Source organism: Barbatula barbatula, assembly GCF_947034865.1.
Source record: "Barbatula barbatula genome assembly, chromosome: 2".
NCBI classification, from domain to species: Eukaryota; Metazoa; Chordata; class Actinopteri; order Cypriniformes; family Nemacheilidae; genus Barbatula; species Barbatula barbatula.
Window position 1 is genome coordinate 20,703,345 of NC_136767.1, and position 22,293 is coordinate 20,725,637.

The 22,293-nt window shown below is 38.3% G+C and overlaps 1 protein-coding gene across 1 annotated transcript in view; it reads right to left on the reverse strand.

Annotated features, from left to right (window-relative positions):
- The window catches only part of zmat4a (zinc finger, matrin-type 4a), a 74,337-nt gene that overhangs the window by 43,762 nt on the left and 8,282 nt on the right, over positions 1 to 22,293 (reverse strand). Inside the window, exon 2 of the mRNA XM_079487603.1 lies at positions 15,995 to 16,096. Within this exon, the coding sequence (XP_079343729.1) occupies positions 15,995 to 16,096 (102 nt within the window). The remainder of the gene's footprint in view (positions 1 to 15,994; positions 16,097 to 22,293) is intronic.

Sequence of the window (22,293 nt, forward strand, 5' to 3'; positions counted from 1 at the left end):
ACACCTTGGTGGCACGTGGCAGCACGGACAGACTCATGAACAAAGAGGAGATTCGCTGGACACCCTCGAAGCACCTCGATTCCGTTTTCCACTCCTCCCCCTCTCTTATCCGGACCAGATGGTAAGCATTGCGGAGGTCTAGCATCATGAAGAACTTTGCATCCTGCAATAGCTCGCAACGAATGGCGATTCTTAATGGTTATGTAATTTAGCCCTCTGTAATTTATGCAAGGACGCAATGAGCCGTCCTTTTTCTTAACGAAAACCCTGCACCAGCCGAAGACGTGGAGGTACGAATAACACCTGCCGACAGGGAATCACTCAAATATTTCTCCATGGCTGTCCGTTCAGGGGCAGATAAGGAGAAAAGCAGACCGCACAGCGGAAAGGTGCCTGGAAGATGGTCTATGGCACAGTCGTACAGACAGCGACAAGAGATGTGGCCTGAGACTTGCTGAAGACCGCTCGCAGGTAGTGGTGCCTTACGGAACTCGAGCCAGGTCAACTTAATAGAGGTAATAGAGAAGAAGGAACAGAAGAACAAGCAGAACCAAGACAGTGAACATGGCAATACACACTTCAACCAGTAACAAAATGATCCGCCCAGTTAATGGCAGGGTTGTGTTTTGAAAGCCAATGTTAACCCAGAATAAGGTGAAATACAGAAGACTTGATGACAAAAAAGGGGAGCTCCTCGCGGTGATTGCAGGAGGTGATGAGTACTACCAAAGTGGTGGTGAAGGAAGCCGTGCTGATAACCTTGCCGTCCAGTGAGTGTGCGAGGACGGGTGGACGGGGAGGAAAAAGGGAAAGCCCTCTCTCATGACCCCATGGTTCATCCACAAAATTGCCTTCCGTTCCCGAATCCACAAGAGCCAAGTCACAGAAGGAGACAAGGTCAGCACGACTGATAGAGGGTGTGGGTTCCTAGGCTTGGGGAGCTTGTAGTGCTGCTCGCCAGGACTCCCTTGGTTACCGACGTACGCTGGCTTTTAGCAGACAAGCAGTGGCTTGGTGGCCTTGTCCCGCACAATAAAGACACACTCAATCATTTTTACAACGTATCTTCTCCCTAGCCGAGAGGCGCAGTCTGCAGAGCTGCATGGGTTTGGCCCAGTACGTGGGGACAGGAGGTTTCCGAAGCGAAGACCAAGGATCCATTTGGACACTCGAAGAAGACGATTTATTAAACACAAAAGGCAAACAGAGGGCACACAGCCATCGAGCCAACAGCGGTGAAAACGCGATGCTCGTCTATCTCCCAGTAACAAAACCCAGATCTGATAACAATATCTGGCATTATTGTTTATAAATAAAGTAAACGGCTTGATGCCTCAACGCGGACTTTTAAGATCCTAAAAAATACCCTGTAACAAAGACGGAGCCATTGTAGTGCTTGTTTCCTTGTTTATTACGTAACTGCCATCTGAGGAAAACATTCCTTGCTGATCAGCACCTCATAAAAATAGATTTCTTTGTCGTTCATGGTCTGTGTCTGTCTTGTTTAGCTTTGCATTGCATCAACAGATAAGGCAGGCCTATGGTTCAACTATAGTAACCAAGGAATCACTGCGCGTTTTAAAACAATCAAAAAAGCATCCGTGCAAATTTAAGTAACTCGGCAACGACCCTATTTGAACTTCTTGGAAGGAAAATTTAGGCTTTTGGGTATGGAAAAAGGTACCAGTCTTATACGGTCAAATTCATTAACATTAGTTGCAGTGAAATGTATATTTTCATGTTTCAAGTAGCTGAAATTAGCACTATTTAATATATTTGTAAAGAACGAATATCAATTTACATAGAACAACTGCTTCGAACAAATTATGGTAATGAATGAAATATTGTTAATCATTTAATATTACGTTATTTAATACCTAATGCAAGGAATATTAACAAATTCTGGGGCTCACCAGTTTTGAAACATTTTTAGAAGGTGATGTGGGCCGAGCAACACGTGATCCGGGCATACGGTGTGTAAACTTAAAATATTTAAACTAGCTTGTCTCAACGGGTATAAGGGTACAATTTAGATTGGGGTTGTATTGCTTTGAACTGACAAAGCAATACATTTTGAAGTCCACAATTTAACTCTGAGCCAAAAGCACAAGATGTTCCAAACCCTACTTTCATTTAGCCCGAGGAAAACATCAAGCCCTACTCATGGTTACGCACAGGGGAAAATAACTGCCAAATACAGAAAGCTTTCAAGACTCATTACTGTAAAGGGACCCGCAATCCACTAGTTAGGGACTGTTTGCTAAAATGTGCTTCCTTCAGGGTTTGTGTTTTTATATCAAAAGCGAGTACAGTCTCTGAATCTGATTCAGTTTTACCAGCAATATTGCCTTTCCTTTCCTAACCAATGGTGTTTACACTATGTACTGATGATGCTGCACTTTCTTAAAGGCTTTGATGCTAATTTACCTTCAGATTATGATATTTTTTCTCAGTGCAGCTTTTAATGGATCCATCAAGGACCAAGCAGACCCGACAGAGGGTGCCAAAAGGAAGCAGAAACTTAAACAAGTTCCAAACTGCTTGGCGAGCTGTAAACTGTTCACTTCCAGGATGAGAGGCATTTTTGAGAAGCTTCAACAACAAATCAACACTTATATGACTTTTGTCTTGTAGCTGAAAACGTATTTAAGGCAAAGCACCACTTTTTGAAAGGACATTCAATTCAGTTTTTTTTAAATATATATTCATTTTGTGAATACGAAAACTTGCATTATTGCACACTTTCTTTCAGTTGTGACTCCTAGAAGTAACCAACTGTGCTAATGACGATGGACATTTTTTATATTTTATATATAAAATTTTATATTTTCAGGAAATATCAAGGAAACAAATCTAACAATTAAATAAAACAAAACCTATACAATCCCGCACCGATACACAGCCTGACAAAGGCAAAATCAAGAAACTATCAATCACTGAGAAAATTACTTTTCTTTGCATTTTAGCCAAACTCTTCTGTCACAGGACAGATCATAATCAGTTATAACTCAATATTGGCAAAATGGGTTTTCCTTTTCACAGCAGTAGACTTCTAATGATTATGCAAGACAAAAGAATGTAAAATACCTAAAATGGTGCTGAATTTATATGTACAGTTATAAATTCTATTTAATTGTCCGCATCAGATAAACTTGAATATTAACATGCTGCAGTTCCAATGTATATTTTATATCTAAACACTAGACTGCAGTTTTAATTTTCTGGCCTCATACGGTAGTCAATAGATCATGTTGAGCCCCAGTTTTGTGAGCAGACACAATCTCATACAATGCCAGCAAACTGAGTAGGTTTTCTGATTTAGGCCAACAACTCCTTACATGAGCAACTGCACCATGCTGCCTCAGATCGGTCGACAACAATCAAAGCACTTCTGCAGAACAAAAACTAGGCCAGACAAATTTATTTGAAAACTTTGTTGAAAAAGTCACCATCTCCACTAATTTCCTATTAGAAATGTATGAAGGCATCTCCAACAAGCTTACACACACGTTCTAATGTAAGCGTCTTCTGACAAAGCAATGATCTTAAAATGGATGTTGTTAATTATGAGAGTGCATTATTAGAAAGAAAAACATAACCTGGATGTGTTGCATACATTTTTTTAAAGAAAACTACATAGGAATATTTCCGCAACAAGATTAAAAGAAAATTCTTTGCTGTGACATTCTTAAATTATGGCGCATGGAGAACCTTTATATATATCAGTGGTTCCTAAACTTTTTGAATACAAATGCATTACAACAGACATTATGTGAGGGAGACAACTCATTCAAATGAACTCATTCAAAAACAACTCAATGACACATGTAAACAAATCTTATAGACTGATATGAAGCATTTGCTGTACATGTGAATAGTTGGAACAAAACACATTCGAATAAAGATTGATACTTAATTCTTTAAATAATAATAGACAACTCACATTACTTTTTTCTTTAGGTTCTTATTTGCTTTGTTCAAACCTGACCATACAACGGAAAAGCATGGAACCGTGCTGGGTATTTTAATGGGATACAGTGCCTGCTATTGGGAGAACAGCCTCTTGACTGTGGAGGACCGGGTGCCGATTAGAAATAAAATGAAGAATCAATTGATCAATTTAATAATTAAAATAACTTTTTTAAATAGAGAAATTAATAGACTAGTTTAAATGGTTTATTTGATTTGTGATTTAAAATGTAGTCAAATTTAACAATAAAACGTGAAATAAAAAAAATAAATGTATAAATAAATATATACATTTAAAACTGTTTATTTAATTCATGCTTAAAAAATAAAACAATAAAAAGGTTTATTATGCACATTTCAAATGTACATTTTAAATCGTTTTAAAAAAGCATTTGCCAAATGCATTTCTCTCTCTATTTGCCAATTGCTTTTCTTTGTCGTTTTGCTAAATGCTTTTAATTTTACATTTGTCAATCGAGTAAAAGAAATGCCATTGGACAGTACACAGGTGATGCAACCAATCAGCTTTTGGCTCAGTTTTAGGTCCTCCATACGTAATACGTGGTAGATTGAGGATAGTGCAACTCATAGATCATGCTCCACTGACAGGCACTGCCTTCTTTGTTTTTCATGTACGTCAGGGATGAGAAAGTTAGCTCACACAAGAAGGAGGTTGAAAATGGCAACCGCACTATGACAGCGCAGTCAGGCGGTTTCACATTAGCACTTTTGGTTCGCACCCGGATTCGATTATCGCAGAGTTGGGTTCGTTTGGATGATGTGACCGCGGGAGCGCACCAGCGAACTGTACCTGAGTAAAAAGGGAGGTCTGGGTGCGGTTCATGTGAACTCCAGTACGTTTCGCTGCTGATATGAATGCAATGGTACAAATTCGTGGAAGTGAATCACTATTAATGACGTAATATTTGTTAAAACTGTGTGCCTGTGTGTGTGTTTCACTCACTTTTCTGACGAGCGTGACTGCAGTTGCGCCTATATCTCATTTCTGTTCGCCTTCAGCGTTCTTAAGAGCATTTTGCAGTACATTGACAGACTAAAGTGCCATTATGTACTAAAGCTATGGAAACAAAACTAACGGTTCAAAACCATAAATGTATGAAAGTGAAGCGAGCAATGTAATGCATTTTGCCGCCTGCTTCGTTGCTACAAGCGACAGGGTAAGCAGCTTCAGGCTTGATGACGCAAACGACTTACGGTTCTGACCCCCAAAAAACCCTTGTACTCGTGACCCACATGAGTGCACATCAGTACAATGGGTGGAGCTTGGCGGAACGATTTTCTCCTTGGGAACAGTCCAAGTCGCGGTAAAAATATATATTTAAACTGTACATATGTATAAAACATATCAATGTTTTTTTTGCATGTTAATTTTCATTTGGACATGCTCATATGTTGGTGTTTTGATATATTTAAAACATATGATATAAAAAATCATTATATGGACTGGAAAAAAGCTGAGATTCGGTGGCACCCTAAGCCATTTGTCGCAGCACCACCCACTTTGGGAACCACTGATATAGATCAAAGCGAAGATGTGAATTCATGCGCTGTTTAGATTCCTTTACTGACAAAAAAATTATAATTATTATATCGATCAACAAGGTTAGTCATTTTCCTAATTTAGCACAAGTAAATTATAAATTAAGTATGTATTTACTGAACAAGCAGTAATCGTTTTCAGATCATCTGACTAAATAGTAATAAATCAAATTTAGAAATGACATTTATTTCATTATAATGCACTTTATTACTTTACATCATCCATAAACGTGATTTGATTTCTTATTCACGTCATTGATTAGTGGAGTTGAAAATGACTATTCACATTATTCCACGCTCCTTCACACCGTCAACAAGATACGCCGTTGTTGTTTTGAACATATCTGTTTTGAATTTCACAGACTGCGCCTTTAAATATCTGAACAAGGGCTAAGTCAAAAAAAAACAATGTATCTATTTTATTAAAACGATATCTATTTGTATAACTGTGTTAATAATTGGTTTTGAACTGTGAAGTCAATGTTTTAGAATCAGCAATACATATTTTGTTGTAATTATTTTTATGCAGCATTACAATTACAATACATTGAAAATAAAATTTATCTGGACTGCCAGTACAGTATGTGTGCTTGAAAGCAATTAGCCAGGTCGGCTGGATTAACATGCATGACTGCCTTTGATCTGAGCTCACTATCAAAGAAAAACATTGGTTATTTCTACTGACAATGAATTCATTAGACTGTAAAATATGAGCTACTTCACCCATAAATTATGTCTGGCTTTAAAGAAATCCCATTACTATCGCTTTGTTTTTAAAAAAATATCCTGAAAGAGGTAATGGGGTGTAAAACCATGCTGGGGTGCATTTCCCGAACAAAGACATAACTTGTTGGTTAACCACCACAGTTTGATGCATCGTGTGAAAAACTAAAAGCTACTTGCGACAGTTTTCTCGAAAACATAGTAACTTTCTCGCATATCCCGATTCACATTTCGTGTCTAAAATTAGGCGGAAAATGTGAACCGCACCTCTTTCTCTTTTCACATGACCTGCAGTGCGCACACGGCACTCCAAAAAGTTTTACTCTTTCCATCTCGACAGGTATGGCGGGAACTCCGGGCCAAAACCTAACGTCCGATCGACCGACCGACCGACCGTCTGTCTAACCGAACGTCTGACCGGACGTCTTGAACGTTTGTGCGGGTGACCCACGTGACGACCTGACGTGACGTCAACGTCTCAAAATAAGCGCTTTTTAATCGATAACACATCGACATTACAAGCATTAAGTTAATTTTAACTTAAAAACTATCTGAACTGCTTGTGCTGTACTGTTTTTTATTAACACTGGGTGTGTTTGAAATGAATTTCAGTGTTTATAGAATAAGTGTTTACCATTATGTTTTACTCTGGTTTACTGTTTGATTGTACTGTTTTATAAAAACAGGGGGTTTCAGATGGATTTCAATGTTTAGAAATACGTCAATTTGCTCTGTGTGTTTTATTGCTTTCTCTCTGTTTTAAGTTTTGTCTTTACCTTGATGAAAAATGAAAAAAATGTATATATATTTCAGCTCCTTTGCTTAACAATAACAATATGGTGAAACTTTAAAAAAGCTTGTGAAGATAAGCAATTTTAGTGCCTCCTAACTGTTTCCAAATGTGTGTGTGTGTGTGTCCAGCAGTCATAATAGTCATTTTAATTATTAAATATGGTATAGATCAATATATGTATATAATATGTACAATATCCCATAATACTACACAATGTCTATTTGTGAATAGTAATTCTGGTGTAAATGCCGTCAATTTATCAAACTTCTTGCAACATTCCCTACTAGCTTCGTGTTTCTTAACAAGGGATCAGTCTTGTCGTTATTGCAAGGTGCCTGAAGAATAAAATAAAATGTTTTATTATAACCTTAAAAATCATATATTGGTTAATTAAAAATAATATTAAAGGACTGTGCAGTGCAATATATATCACTTTGTGTCGGAATTTAACCCTTTAATTTCAGGAGCATTTACAATGAATGAATTGTCTTTGATACAAATGAACAAAATAAACAGTCCTATTAATTTGAACATCAAGATGAAAATCTGTATGGGGATTAGTGGGCAGTCGTGCCCCAGCGGTCCGAGATCGTACTCGTGATCAGAAGGTTGCCCCTGCTTATTCCCAGCACCGACGGGTAATGGCTGAGGTGCCCTTAAGCAAGGCACATTACCCCCACTTGCTCACCGGGCCCTGCAGTGATATCTGCCCACTCTTCCGTGTGTTCGTGTGTTCACTATCACTGGATGGTTTAAATGCAGAGGTCACATTTCGGGTATGGTCACCATATACGTCTTTAAAAAGTATTGTAGTATACTAGAATATAGTTACTTGTTAATGGTAAATACTATATTTTAATATTTACTTTAGAAAAGATCTAACACTTAGTATGAAGGAATATCACAGTTTACTATATTAAAAGTGTACTGGAGTATTTCTCATGTGGGAACAATTGTATTAGTCTACTACTGTAACACCTACAAAACTAAAAACATGGACATTTAAAGCTTTCACCTGAAGCTGCAAACTATTAAATAAATACATATTTCAAACGTAAGTAACGCAGTATGTGGTCTCTAGGGTCTATGGGACTTTACACTCCGTCACTAGATGGCGGTATGCGCCACTAATATCGGTCCGCAACCAAAATAAACCCCGAAGAAGGATTACACTTTATTTTACTTTAATAACATTCTACATCATATAACCGTCTAAACCAGACATTAAATGAATGAAAAATGGATTAGCTGGAGGATACTGAATCATACGATGTTAAATAAAGGTAAAGCAAACACAAACGTGTTTAAACGTGTTCTTACAGGTGGAAAACACGTTATTAAGACGATAGAATACCGGCTCTGTCGACCGGGCGCTATTGGTACGTGTTAACAACATGTAAACACACGTAAGAACGTGTTATAGGGTTTTAATGAAAGAAATGTAGCAAGATTGTTTGGCCAGTTGGTTGTTTGTGGCTGATATGAAAACAAACAAGTCTTGGTGACGGTAAATTCATAACACAGCATATTTATCTGTTTACAGGTTTAAATTAAAAACCGCGCTTCATAAAATAACACTTTTGTTCCTGACTTTTATTTGTGAGGCACTGTGTAATTAAACAGTTCTATTCAACTTTATTCTATGTTTCTATAGCTCTTCTTAATAAAGTTAAAATTGTATCTTGTTTAAACCGTATTTTATTATAGTAAAATTGTGGTAATATTTTCATTTTAGTGGATTGATTACATTTAGTAAAATACAAATGACCATGGTTAAACTATAGTTAAAGTAGTTAAGCAATTTGGACTGAGAAAAACTGTAATGTACTGTTTCTTTTTTTACACTGATAAGAATAAATATTTTTTAAACTATACATTTTTTGTAAAGGAATAAATTCTGATGAATCCTCTCATGAAAACTGCAGTTGAAGTTCAATGCATTTATTGTTATATGTGTAATTGCCTGTACAGTTAAATTCTGGAGGCACTATTGCTTATCTTTAAAACTTAAAACAGAGTGTAACCAATAAAACACACAGAGCAAATTGACGTATTTCTAAACATTGAAATCCATCTGAAACCCCCTGTTTTTATAAAACAATCAAATAGTAAACCTGTATTACAGAGTAAAACATAATGGTAAACACTTTAAACACTGAAATACATTTCAAACACACCCAGTGTTAATAAAAACAGTACAGCACAAGCAGTTCAAATCGTTTTTAAGTAAAAATTAACTTAATGCTTGTAATGTCGATGTGTTATCGATTAAAAAGCGCTTATTTTGAGACGTTGACGTCACGTCAGGTCGTCACGTGGGTCACGCGCACAAACGTTCAAGAGGTCCGGTCAGACGTTCGGTTAGACAGACGGACGGTCGGTCGGTCGATCGGACGTTAGGTTTTGGCCCGGAGTTCCCGCCATAGACAGGCGCCTACATGCCTAGAACCATGTGAGCACCGCACCGCATGCACGTCACCCCCTATTTGCGTTCTACATTCAAAATTATAAATATGCGCACAGAAAAGACGATAAATGTGAATCGGGCCTAAAAGATGTAAAGATGTAAAAGATGTAAAAAAAAGCATGTTGCTTGCTTACTTTGCTCAAAAGCATGATGTAAGTCGAAATGTCATAATAATAATAAACTTTGCTTCTAACCACAGCTCTAGACCTGTAGTTCCAACTAGAGCTGCAACTAACGATTATTTTAATAATCGATTAATCTGTCGATTATTTGTTCGATTAATCGATGAATCGGATACAAATTTTTAAAAGCATTCATTTTCAACCCTTTATTGAAAAATAGAACTGACATTGCAAAACATATTTCAAAAGCTTTATTATTACTTATTATATTATTATTACAGCTTGCTGTGGTTTACATGATGCATTTCCCATCAAGAAGCCTCTCATGGTTTGCTGTTTTTTTCGGGTCTCTCTGATGGTCTTTCCTCTACCTCCGCTCTGCTTTTTTTATTTATTTTTTCTCCGCTATGCTGCGCGCGGCGCGATCAACTTTTTTTAGTCCTGTGACACACTAGATGCGTGGCGTGAGCGCCTCAGAAGCCTGGCGTGACCGTTTTTAAATCGGCTCCCATGTTAACAGGTTAGAGCTTGCACACTGCCTGCGTGAGACGAGCCGCACGGAAAACGCGTGCATGCTAGGAATTGAATCGACGCCTATTTTTCACGAGACACGCAAGCGTGTTGGAAGCGTTTCCAGGCAAAATAGAATAGGAAAAGATGTTTATATGTAATTTTGTACACGAATACATATTAATGAATGCCATTTTGATGTTTGAAAGCTAATCATCATTTATTTGATCGTATTTTCAAATTGAATTTCATTAAACCAACATCTACACGTTACGGGGTTTACATGTCCACTGTAGAAAACATCAGGACTTAAATCATGTTTATAATGCATTTTTGGAGAAACAACAAGTGAATATTGAAATAAATTATACATTAATATTCCTATTAAGTATGAGATATTATTACTAAAATGTTGCAAATGAATACTCCAATTAACTACTTTTTTCCATAAAATCTTCCTCCAAGAAAATGCTTAGGCTATATCCAATGAAAAGATACATTGCATTGAATGGGAATATTAATTTATGTCCATCTTAAACACATATTGCATAAAGTAAACTCGTGCATCAATTGATTACGTTACATCTTTAATAACATATCTGAGAATCATCTTAATACGAATTGTGGTTCGTATTAAACCCCAAAATGTATTGGTGACTGAATTATTTTTGTTTTTTATGCTCTTAACAATGTGATTTAAAATGGAAAAAAATATGACACACTAATAACAACGTAGTCTAGTGTGTCATCTGAGTGACGGTCCAACATCAGGTAATAAAGCTACAAAACATTTGGAAATGTTATTTAAATAAACAGACAGCCTACTTACTCATTTTTCGGATTTTGGAAGGTGTAGGTTATGTGAAAAAAGTTTAAACTTGTCGTGAATACAAGACCCTTGTCTGTCGGCGGCCTCCCTCTATGTCACCTATAGCAGCAGCAGCGCGCCAGCGCCGCGTCAGGCACGGTGCTGGTGTGCAAAGATACAGAAAACACGACGCAGCCGCCACAGAGCTGACACGCTGCTGACACGCAACAGAAACGCCACGCTCACGCCACTCAAACATGCGGCGCGCGTTATAGTCGCGCGATACAACGAATCGATAATGAAATTCGTTGCCAACATTTTTAATAATCGATTTTTATCGATTTTATCGATTCGTTGTTGCAGCCCTAGTTCCAACCACGCAACTTTGCAATACTGATTGCGATTAATCGAACATTCTGTCGTAGCCAACCCCAGAGGAGGTAATTGTGGCAGCCAATTATATAGCAACAATTTAAAGGCATTACTGATGCTTGCTTGGGTAATAATAGAGTAGATGTGTTTAAGTAGGCTGTGCTGAATCAGAGTTAGACCTCTCGCAGCTCACAGAGATTTCAGTTTAGATGTGTGCGACATAGTCTCGCATAGCCAGATCTTCATACTGAAGGCCTGGAACTTATCTCATTTTTTTTGGTCAAGGCCCACCCAAGAGGGAAACAATCATCCTGGGGGAAACTATTAATTCTGTCGTGCCTTGCAGTCGTTCTAATCAACCAGAATTCCATGCCTCATTAGCCAGTCTTTTATAAACTGCATTTTACTTGTGTTTGAACCGCCGAACACGCTGTTACGCAAGAAGCTGGGTGAGAACAATCTTTCTACTTTAAGTATATATATTAAGGTTTATCCTCTGTCACCTCGCGTTGCCACTGCTGCACTCAAGCGTGAGATATTGCTGACCAGCACTGGCGCACTTCCTCTGCGCCTGTGCTGTTCAGAGAATGTCATTTGAGCCGAACGTAAACTTCAGGAGATTGATAAATATAATCTGTGATTCCGGAAGTGACTGCTGATTCGAAACTTAAACATCTGGCCCAAAATAACGCACGCAGCCATTACTTCTACGTTACAACAACAGCGGTATGCAGTATATTTGACCGGTGCTTAATTCCATCGTCTCTCGTCTGCCAACCCGAACACAACTGCATATCGGACTCACGACCCCAGCTGCAAATGTTAACTCCGGAATCATTAATCGTGGTCCACTCATACAGATGTGCACAGCAATTTGAAGATATAACAGCGTTTTTCATTGAGAACGTCCAGATCAAACCCCTGCCCTCACAAGAAAGGGTCTACGGTTGGCAGGCTGCATTAGCAGGCCATTGGCAAGCCTGGGCCGCGCCCCAAACTCCACAGCTGCTATCCCCGACTGCTTTTTCATTCAGCCGAGCCCATCACCGCCACCTTCCGAGATCCATGCTGGCCCACAACACCACAAGCCGCCTTTGAAGCACAAACATGCCTCCGCTGGCGGCGCAGACTTATCTTTAGCCTTTTAATTCCTCAATTTTTTATTTTCCGCCCTGCCCATGGCCTGCTGCCCCTCCGTCGAACTCTATAAAAGTTTTTAAACATCTTTGTATACTGTTTTAAATGCGATTTGATATGTTGCTGCCAATATGTTGCTTTTTATCTATATAAATGAAAAGTATTCCAACTCTCCAAAAAAGTCCCTAAATAGTTATGGTCAAATTAGTTGTACTACAGAGAATATTAAAAAAAAATATTTAAATTACTAACTGGTTCCCAACCACAACCGGTAGATTACGAAACATTTCAGAATGTATGGAATTGATGTGTTGTGTAACTAGAAATGTCTGTGCGGCTACATTACAGATGTCACACTGAAACAGATGTGTGAAAGTCAGAGGTCTTATCAAAAGACACACTGATCTGAAGACACAATTAGGATAAAGAAAGGGAGGTTTTTCATCGAAGACTAATAATATCGCCGTGGCCAATCGCAAATAAGAGTCTTTCCCCTTACCACTATGCCTTTCATAAATATGGATTAATTAGAGAATGCTGATTGGAATTGCATAGGGAAAACAAATAAATTGAGGGTACGCACAGAGACGCAAGATAAAAAAGAATTGCACGCCAACATATGACACCAGGACAAAATCAGATTAAGATCCGATGCAAGTAGGAGTAAAAAATGCTGTTCATCTAAATATGTTTTCTCCAGCTCCCAAAATATGCAAAATGGCTTCAACAAAACTAGCGTTGACTGACCTGACTGCAAATTGGGGTAGAAATTGAGCTTAATGTCATATTACAGAGACCATAGGAGACAGGTTACCTATTTGGTCCAAAATAACTTCTTACAATAGTGGTATATAAAATTCATTAAGGATATGCCAAATCTATTTTGTGTTATCAGTCATAATCATATTGGGAAGTGACCTGATATCTGACCTGATATCTATAATCAAATGCTGTACCAGACAATTTACACTTAAAATTAAGAAAATGTTTGCCCTGGGCTCAGCAATAACCTTTATCAGACTTTTACCTGTGATGTTCTCATAGTCTTTCATAACACAAAAATATAACCGCGAGAACAGAAGAGCACATTAATATTAGCACCATGAGGACTATTAAATGAAATCCAGTGGAGGAGGTGCTATTCCTAGCCACAATTGTCTTATTCATAATAATGCATACATTGCAGACAGCAGCTGTTGAATGTTAACTTCAAATATCTGAATTCTTTCTCCTTTCCTGTCTTTGATGTTTCAGGGGTGAGGATTAAAAGCTCACCGCAAAGCAAAGTTGTCACTTCAGCATAATTTCAAAAAATTCTCGAAATAGCGGTTTTGACATTACCTTCACACATCACATTCCTAACATTGACACATTTCACAAATGGATGAAAAATATTTTGTACTATACAATTAGACATTAATATAGTTCTTTACTGGAACAGTGTCTCTCGTTAGATCAAGAAACTTCAATTAACTTCTTTAAAAGAGATTTATTGAAACAATGTGCACTATAAATACTAACCAAAACAAAAGCAGCGATATTTGCTGGCCTTCATCCATTTCAAATCCCTCTATATTCACAGCCATTTCTTATCATGTCTGTTTAAATCCTTTTGAAGGCTTCTCACTGTTTATATTTCTCTCATTTCAAGGAATCCCGGTCAGATATTGACATTTGTAGGCTGGGTTACTCGGTTCGTTCTGTTTACCTTGCTAGTTTTCATGTCTGTTTGACTCTTGAATATGATTTATCCTTATAGCAATATTTACATCCAAATGTTTAACATCATCTGAATTTCACAATGTTACACCGATTAAGACTAAACTTCTTCATTATTCAGACAAAGACATAAGGTTAAATCTAATCAGTAATGTTTTCACTGATAAACACTCTGTGGATACATGAGCTGGCATCTGGAGATCAAGCTACATGCGGAAGTTCGTGCCTGAAGAAAGAGAGAACGTCTCCTCCAAAAATCTAGGTCTCCACACCCAATTACAGTGCCCACTGCACGTCTTTACACATTAGCAGCCTGAAAACTATATTCCACAACCAGCCCTTTTTGTGTGTTAGTGGTGGTGGTTTGCAAAACTTTGTCGACAGCAAAAAAGTTCTACATTGTGAGAGCTACATAAAACAAATATGCAAAAATCAGCGAAAAATATTTTTAACAGATTTCAGCAATTTAACCAGCAATGTCAGTTGCACACCATGCCTACACAAGTCAGTTAACATAACAGGCTACATAAACCCACACAGGGCAAGTCAGCCAAGTGACGCACCTGACGTGCTCACACCAAACAAAAACAAAATTAATATTTTACATACACCAGCCAACATCCTTCTTGTACTCTATGCTTGTCTGAGCAAATACATAATGATCCCGTCTGGGCCGGCTTAGATTACACCTCTGCTGACAAGTGGCCATATAACTCTCTCCACAACAACCACCAAGACGCACCCAAAGATGAGCTGCTCTTCCACGAAACACAGATCCGAGGACATGCATGCAAAGCCTTTTCTATGTGATTATACCACATTTCTAGAAAGTAGGCTTTCTAGACAGTGTGGCAGTACCTTGCACTGAAAAATTACATTGTTTCATAATCTCACAGCTTTGTATTGTGGTTAATGTGGAGGTAACATGCTATTTCATGCATTCTGACTTCTTCACACGGTTAAACGTGCAGCTTCTCAAGCTTAAAGGGGTCATATGGAATGGCTAAAATTAATATTATCGTTTTTTTAGATGTAATGCAATGTGTATGCATGATTTAAGGTTTAAAACTCAGATTTTTTACAAACCGTGCATGTTTGTATCTCCTCTTTGCCCCGCCTCTCTGAAATGCGCAGATTTTTTAAAAACTCATCACTCTGAAAAGCGAGGTGTGCAATGATTGGCCAGTTAACCAGTGCGTAGCGATTGGTCGAATACTGCAAGCTGTATTACAGAAATGTAACGCCTCTTAACATATTCGGAACATCAGGTTCCTAAGCAATTGCACTGACAGGTGATAAAATGTCATCGGTAATTCCTTATATCAACTCAAGCCCGAATCTCATCCGGAAAGTGAAGATCATCAAGCCGATACATACATCCAGGTAAGGATGTAAAGGATTTGTCAGCTTTTATTAAAAGAACATTATGTTAAATAGTTCAAAACTATTGCTAACTGTTCTACCTTTTATATACGATGTTATAAACGAGCCATATGACCCCTTTAACATGGACAATTTAGATTAATATGAGATTGGCTCAAACTGCGTGTGTTAGCTCATCTTTTAACATTTAGAATGAAAAATTGATGAATGCATAAATGTTACTATTAAGGGATTAAAGCAAGATGATGATGGGAAATTGCAAAAGTAAATAATGACCATCCATGATCTATTGCTACTGGGCCCTTGAGCAAGGTCTTTAACCAAAGGTTGCTCCTGAGGGATTTCTCCTATAAGTCACTTCGACAAAAAGCTTTTAACACAAGACAGACATATTTTTCTGTCACAGGACAGGGACAAGAAGCAAATCTCACCTCATAATGTGCCACTCTCTGTGATTCTGAGATGAGCTGTGCACTGCACACTTTGCAGTAACTGTCTGTGAAAAGTCTGTGGTCCACCTGTGTTGACTTCATCTAGACAAAAACAAAGACGATTTTAATATTACTAAACATAACAATGCTCACTACATTTGAATTGATAGTTCTGTCAAAAATGCTGTCATCTACTCACCCTCTTGACATTTTAAACCTGTTTGACTTTCTTCTACGAAACGCAAAAGAAGATATTTTAAATATTGCTGGTAACCAAAAACCATTGGTGCCTATAGACGTCTATTTCATGGACACAGTTAATGGAGACCGTCCAACTTAACATATTTAAAACAGCAGAACACAACTGCACAGAGCATATTGCTATTTTAGACGAACGTTAGGTAAAACGCAGCACTGTCATAATCACGTGTCACATCAATTATTCATAACAACATGTTGTTTCCATCACTTGAATTATTTCAGCATGCACTTTAAAACACTGCACCAGGACTTGACATGTCTATGATACGCTTTCATTTGAGCACCCCTCAGAAGCGGCTTATAACAAACTGCAAAGGTCATAATCCAAAAAGGAAAAACCTTCATGTGATTTTTTTTGTGGTGAAGAGAAGAAATCGAGAAGCAAAAACCAATAAAACAAATGCATTTTCACAAAGTTAGCTTTTAACGTCTTCAATACCGTGTGCTTTGTGGATGATAAGTGAAAAAGTCCAAAGCTCAAGAGGCTACAATTCATACATTGTTTGACAGTTGCCTCTGGATGCAGGTAGAACTTTAAAAAAGTAATAAAGAGATTAAGGAACAGGAGGAAAACTTTGGTAATAACAAACACTTGAAACGTTTCTACTGAGTTAGAGAGGTGCTGGTCTCAGAATAGATGCTTAAATTCGGCATTCTTTATTTACATCTCCATTTTGGAGAACTTTAGTTGTTTGTGTGTCCTGTGGGTAATACAGAAACTGATCACTGTAGTTCCTCAAAGTCCAATTAGAGCACTATCATCACTAAAATATTTTCACAGCTGTAAAGGCAAGGATTCCAAACCCTACCAAGCCACGAATACCACAAAACTAACAGCCCAAAGCGCTTTGCTGGTGTCCTGACTGTCCCGTGCTGAGGTGACAGACAACCCACATAAAAAACTGTGGTAGTGTACCTCTATTGCGTGTACTTTATATGATATTTTGATGTTTCCCTTTTTTGATTTTACTAAAAAACACAGTTGACCACCATAGTAGGAAACATTGCTTTATAAATGTCTTTGTCCTGTTGATATTTTGAAGAACGTTGGGAAAAGAAGATATTTTGAAGAATGTAGGAAAGCCAACAGTTCTGTGGCACTTCTGACTACCATTGCAATTTTTCCTACTATCGTAGTCTATGGTGGCCAAGCACTGTTTGGATACAAGCATTGTTCCACATAACGTTCACTGCGTTCATCAGAACAAAGAATTGTATACAGATTTGGAACAACTCGGGGGTGAGTAAATGAAGACAGAATTTTCGATTTTGGGTGAACTGTCCCTTTAAGGCACCATATTGTGTTGGAGTTTTGGTTAAGTGGTCTCTGCCTATAGCTGTGTCTGGTTGATCAGGCCTGAATCTCAAAACACACTATCTTGCCAGATGATTTTGAGTTTGGCATCCACGTTGTTGAATTGTCTTTTAAAGACTTAATCTTGGCAGTCTTTTGTATTCTATTATTTGCACCACAGCTCTTACAGGAAGCCAGATTAAGACACTGGGATTTTCACTTTCTAGCGTGCTCCGATTTTCAAATGCTAATGACTTTGCAACTTGCCTAAGACTGAATAAATAAACATACTGAGCAGTTCCCAAATAGAGCAAGTGATATTAATTCATGCATAAATAAGGTATAATGTCATTATCACATTCAAGTCATTCAGATGTAATTATTATAATCTTTTAGTCATCAGATAATGTAAATTTATCCCAGTCACTAATCTAAATAATATTTTATAAATGCTGCATGCGTCAGATTTAAAGTGTCTTTAAATATTCCAAAGCACTTCTGCCCTTGAAATTGTTTTTTGCAATCTTCAGTTTCTGGCGTTATTCTCTATTCTCAAAGATCAATGCAATGCATCATTGAAAGCACTCTGCTCTTGCTGTGACGCATCTACAACAACATCCAGCAATATGAAACCCCTTCTTTAGGTCTTTCGGCTTCTGTGTGTGTCCTCATCTCACCCATCCAAAAACCACAGCAGATCATCAGAAAAAGGCAACATTCTCCAGAAAAATGTTCAGGACAGAAAGTTTGCTCTGTTGTGTCTGAAGTGGCTCTGGGCAACAGACATGTGCTGCAACAGCACAAGCTAGCAGAGATGAGAATAAAGAGTATGAAAGATAACCCAGAATGCTGCAGAATATAGAAGCAGTTGGAGCAAATACAAAAGAAAAAGAAATGGATAGAGGGTGTGAAGAGGGGCGGTTCTCTGTCTGTCTCTTTCTCCGAGAAAGCAGTGCATAAATTCAACAGAACAAAACAGGCAAAATGCTATCACTGGAGTCCAAGCAAAATCGCTTTGACAAACACACATACACACACAACCACATCTAAGAAACAATTGCATTATTAATCTGTCGGAGGCCTGCTCAGAGAAAAATTTGGGTTGACTGAGCCTGGAGAATTTTTTTTCTCAGAGAACGTTTGTCATTATTTGCATGCGAACATGATTAAGACAACATAATTAATCTGTTTACTTTCTTAATAAACGTCTCTGTGCACAATTCATCATAGCGTGTTTTTCGGGGGGAAAACATAAATAATATTTCATCACAAATTTGCTTCTGAAACAACTTTTATGCTCAACTTACTGAATGACAAGCAAATATGGAAAATATAACGAAGTCATGTTGAAAGTGTTTTGATCCAATCAAATCCTGAATACAATAAGTACCAAAGTCAAAATTTTATATTATGTTCTACTCGGAAACAACATTCCAGAAATGCATTTGCATGGTGTTCATGGTCTGTATCCAAATTCAGCCTACCGCTTCAAAGTAGATAAACAAGAGAAAACGGATTCACCTGCCCATCACTCAAACTATTCCAAACCACAAACTGCACATGACTACAGCTTTCTTCTCTGTGAACCTGATAGGACAGAATACGATTTTGAGTAAATCTGCTTGCGCTTCCACAGTCATGCATGTGGGCTGCATCAGAGCTTTAGAGAGGGCAGTGTGGTGGGCGGCCCTGACAAATGTTCCCACTGTCACAGGTGTGCTGTAATCCGTAATGGGAGGTACAAAGCGGGACAGCAGCTGCTTCAAGGTCTTCCTCTCTCTGACACACATTAGCTTGAGAAAGTCCTTTTGTGGAAAGGATATTTGGGTTTCAAATGTTAAACATACCCAGGCAGACTAAATTTAACACCGGGTGTCAAACTGACACTTCAAGTGTATTTATTATATGGGTCAAAATGTATTAAGAGTATCACAGGATGTTATAGTCTTTACAGTTTACTGTAAATCAGAGTCAAATTATACTTCTTTCATCATTTACTTACCCTGACATTGATAGGCCATGTGGCTTCAATTTTCAGTGAAATACAAAAAGAGAAATTTGCACGTGACAGGACATGATGATACACTGTAGAATAAATGAAAATTAAAAGGGGTCCTAATGTGTTCTTTTGACGCTTCGCATCGCACCATGCCGCATCCGATGTAGACACAGTGTTACAATTTTTATGTTTAAAGGAATAGAAAGTCACCTTTAAAACGAAAATTAATAATTTACTATCCCCAGTGCCTTTTTAATCCTGTGTGATTTTCTTTCCACTGCAAAACTGTGTGATTTTCTTTCCTACTGGATCTGTCTGCTGCTCAACACATCCTCCTGTCTTCTCTAAGTGCTCTGGGTGTCTCTGGAATGGCGTTGCAATGGTTCAGGTCTCCGCGTCCCAACAACTCAACACAGGGGTGCCACAGGGCTCAGTTCTTGGACCGCTACTTTTCCCAATTTGCATGACATCCCTCGGCACGGTCATTCAGAAGCATGGCTTCTCCTATCACTGCTATGCAGATGACACACAACTCTACTTCTCATTTCAACCGGACGATCCGACGGTCTCTGCTCGCATTGCGTCATGTCTGAGTGACATCTCGTTTTGGATGAAGGATCATCACCTGCAGCTGAACCTTGCAAAAACGGAACTGCTTGTGATCCCAGCTAACCCAAAGTTTCACCACAACCTTGCCATACAACTAGGCTCATCAACTATTACACTGTCCAGCACAGCCAGAAACCTGGGGGTGGTAATCGATGATCGGCTTAACCTCACAAGTCATGTGGCCAGCACCACCCGGACCTGTAGATTCATCCTCTACAACATTAGGAAAATGAGACCTTTCCTATCAGAGCACTCAGAATGCAGCGGCTAGAGTGGTCTCCATTGAACCGAAGAGAGCGCATGTAACTCCGCTCTTCATCAGGTTACACTGGCTCCCTGTTGCCGCCCGCATAAAGTTCAAAGCTATGCTCCTGGCCTACAAGACCACCACCGGGTCTGCACCATCGTATCTTCACTGCTAATGCAGAACTATGTTCCTGCCAGATCACTGCGGTCTGCAAAGGAACAACAACTAGTGGTACAACTAATGACCGAAGCGTCTGCTAAATGACTAAATGTAAATGTAATGTAAATGCAAAACACAAAAGAAGATATTTTGAAATATATTGGTGACCAAAAACCGTTGGTCCCCTTTGACTTCTATTGTATGGATACAAAACCAGTGCAAGTCAATGGGGACCAACGGTTTTCGGTTACGAACATTTTCAAAATATCTTCTTTTGTGTTCTGCAGATTCTGAAATGACAAGAGAGCATGACAGAATTCTCATTTTGAAGGTGAACTATCCCTATTAAAAAAAGCAAAGGCACCATCAAAGTATCATATAAAGTGGTTCATATGACTGGCACTATTCAAAACTATTCTTAAGCTACACAATTGACCCTTTGCAAAGCCCCTCCCTTTTGCTATGTCTGACATCAGCCAGGGCGCTCCCACAAAAAAATCTGAATCTAACAGCCCTAGTGATGACCAGCAACAATCGCAAATTACTTTTTAAAACCGCATAATGCGCAGCCGGTTTAACTGTCGGACAAAATGGCGAGTAGCAACAGGGGCGCTTAATATTGGCGTTCAGTCGCCTGTCAATCAAACTCCACGCAAAGGGTCAATTGTCAATTGCTTTGTTGGAGGAACAGACTCAAGTTGTACTGAGAATCTTAAAACTTTACCCTCTACCCAAACTATTCACAATAGAAGTATCAATGTCCAATTTCAGTTGAATCTTTTTGATGAATCAGTTTATCCAGTCTACAAACTGAAAAAGTTTTAATGATATTTCCTCAAATCAGACTGATCCGCTTCTTGAATTCTGACTCAATAATCCTGTCACGGTGATTAACAGCTCACTGGAGAGGAGGATTATAATATCGATTTAAATTTAGGTCTGTCAGGAGTACGTTTCCAATTCGGTGGTGCTGAGAACACGCATGAACACAAATCTGCCCTGGTTGCTGAGTAATGGCTAGTTGAGCTCATTAACATTCTGATGCAACATATCACGACGCACAAAGAAATGAAAGAAAGGGTCTGTGTGTCTTCTACATCCATGAGAATTAACATAGACAGCAGGCAGCCGTGTCAAAGCAGCTCTCCTGGAAGAATGAAGGTTCAGGGTTGATTACTTTCTAAAGCACAACCGAAAAGAAATGAATATAAAGTCATTGTTATCATAGAGTGTTCTGAAATCAAGTACAGTATTATGACTGAAGAGCTATTCATCACTCTTTATTGTCAGAGTGGATGTTAATAACTGATGCATTATAGATCTCAAGCTGAATGTAGTTTGTTGAATTACTGCGGGAACTCCAAAACAGCTGTTTTACTTGTCAAGACTGTGCAGATTATCCGCTCAATGGTTTTAACCATTAAAGGGATAGTTCACACAAAAATTAAGGGTCTTTCATAATTTACTCACCCTCGTGTGACTCCAAACCTGTATGTCCCTTTTTGTTTCTGGTGCAGAAAACAAAAAGAATATATTTTATAAAAAACGTTGGTAATCGAACAACATTGGCCCTCATTTATTTCTAATGTTTGAACACTGAGACATGTCTCAAAATATCTTCTTTTGCGTTCAAGAGAAGCAAGAGTCATAAGCAGATTTTGAATTACTTGAGGGTAAATAAATTGATGGAGTTTTTCTTTGCAATTAGTTATTTTGATGAAGTGGGATTC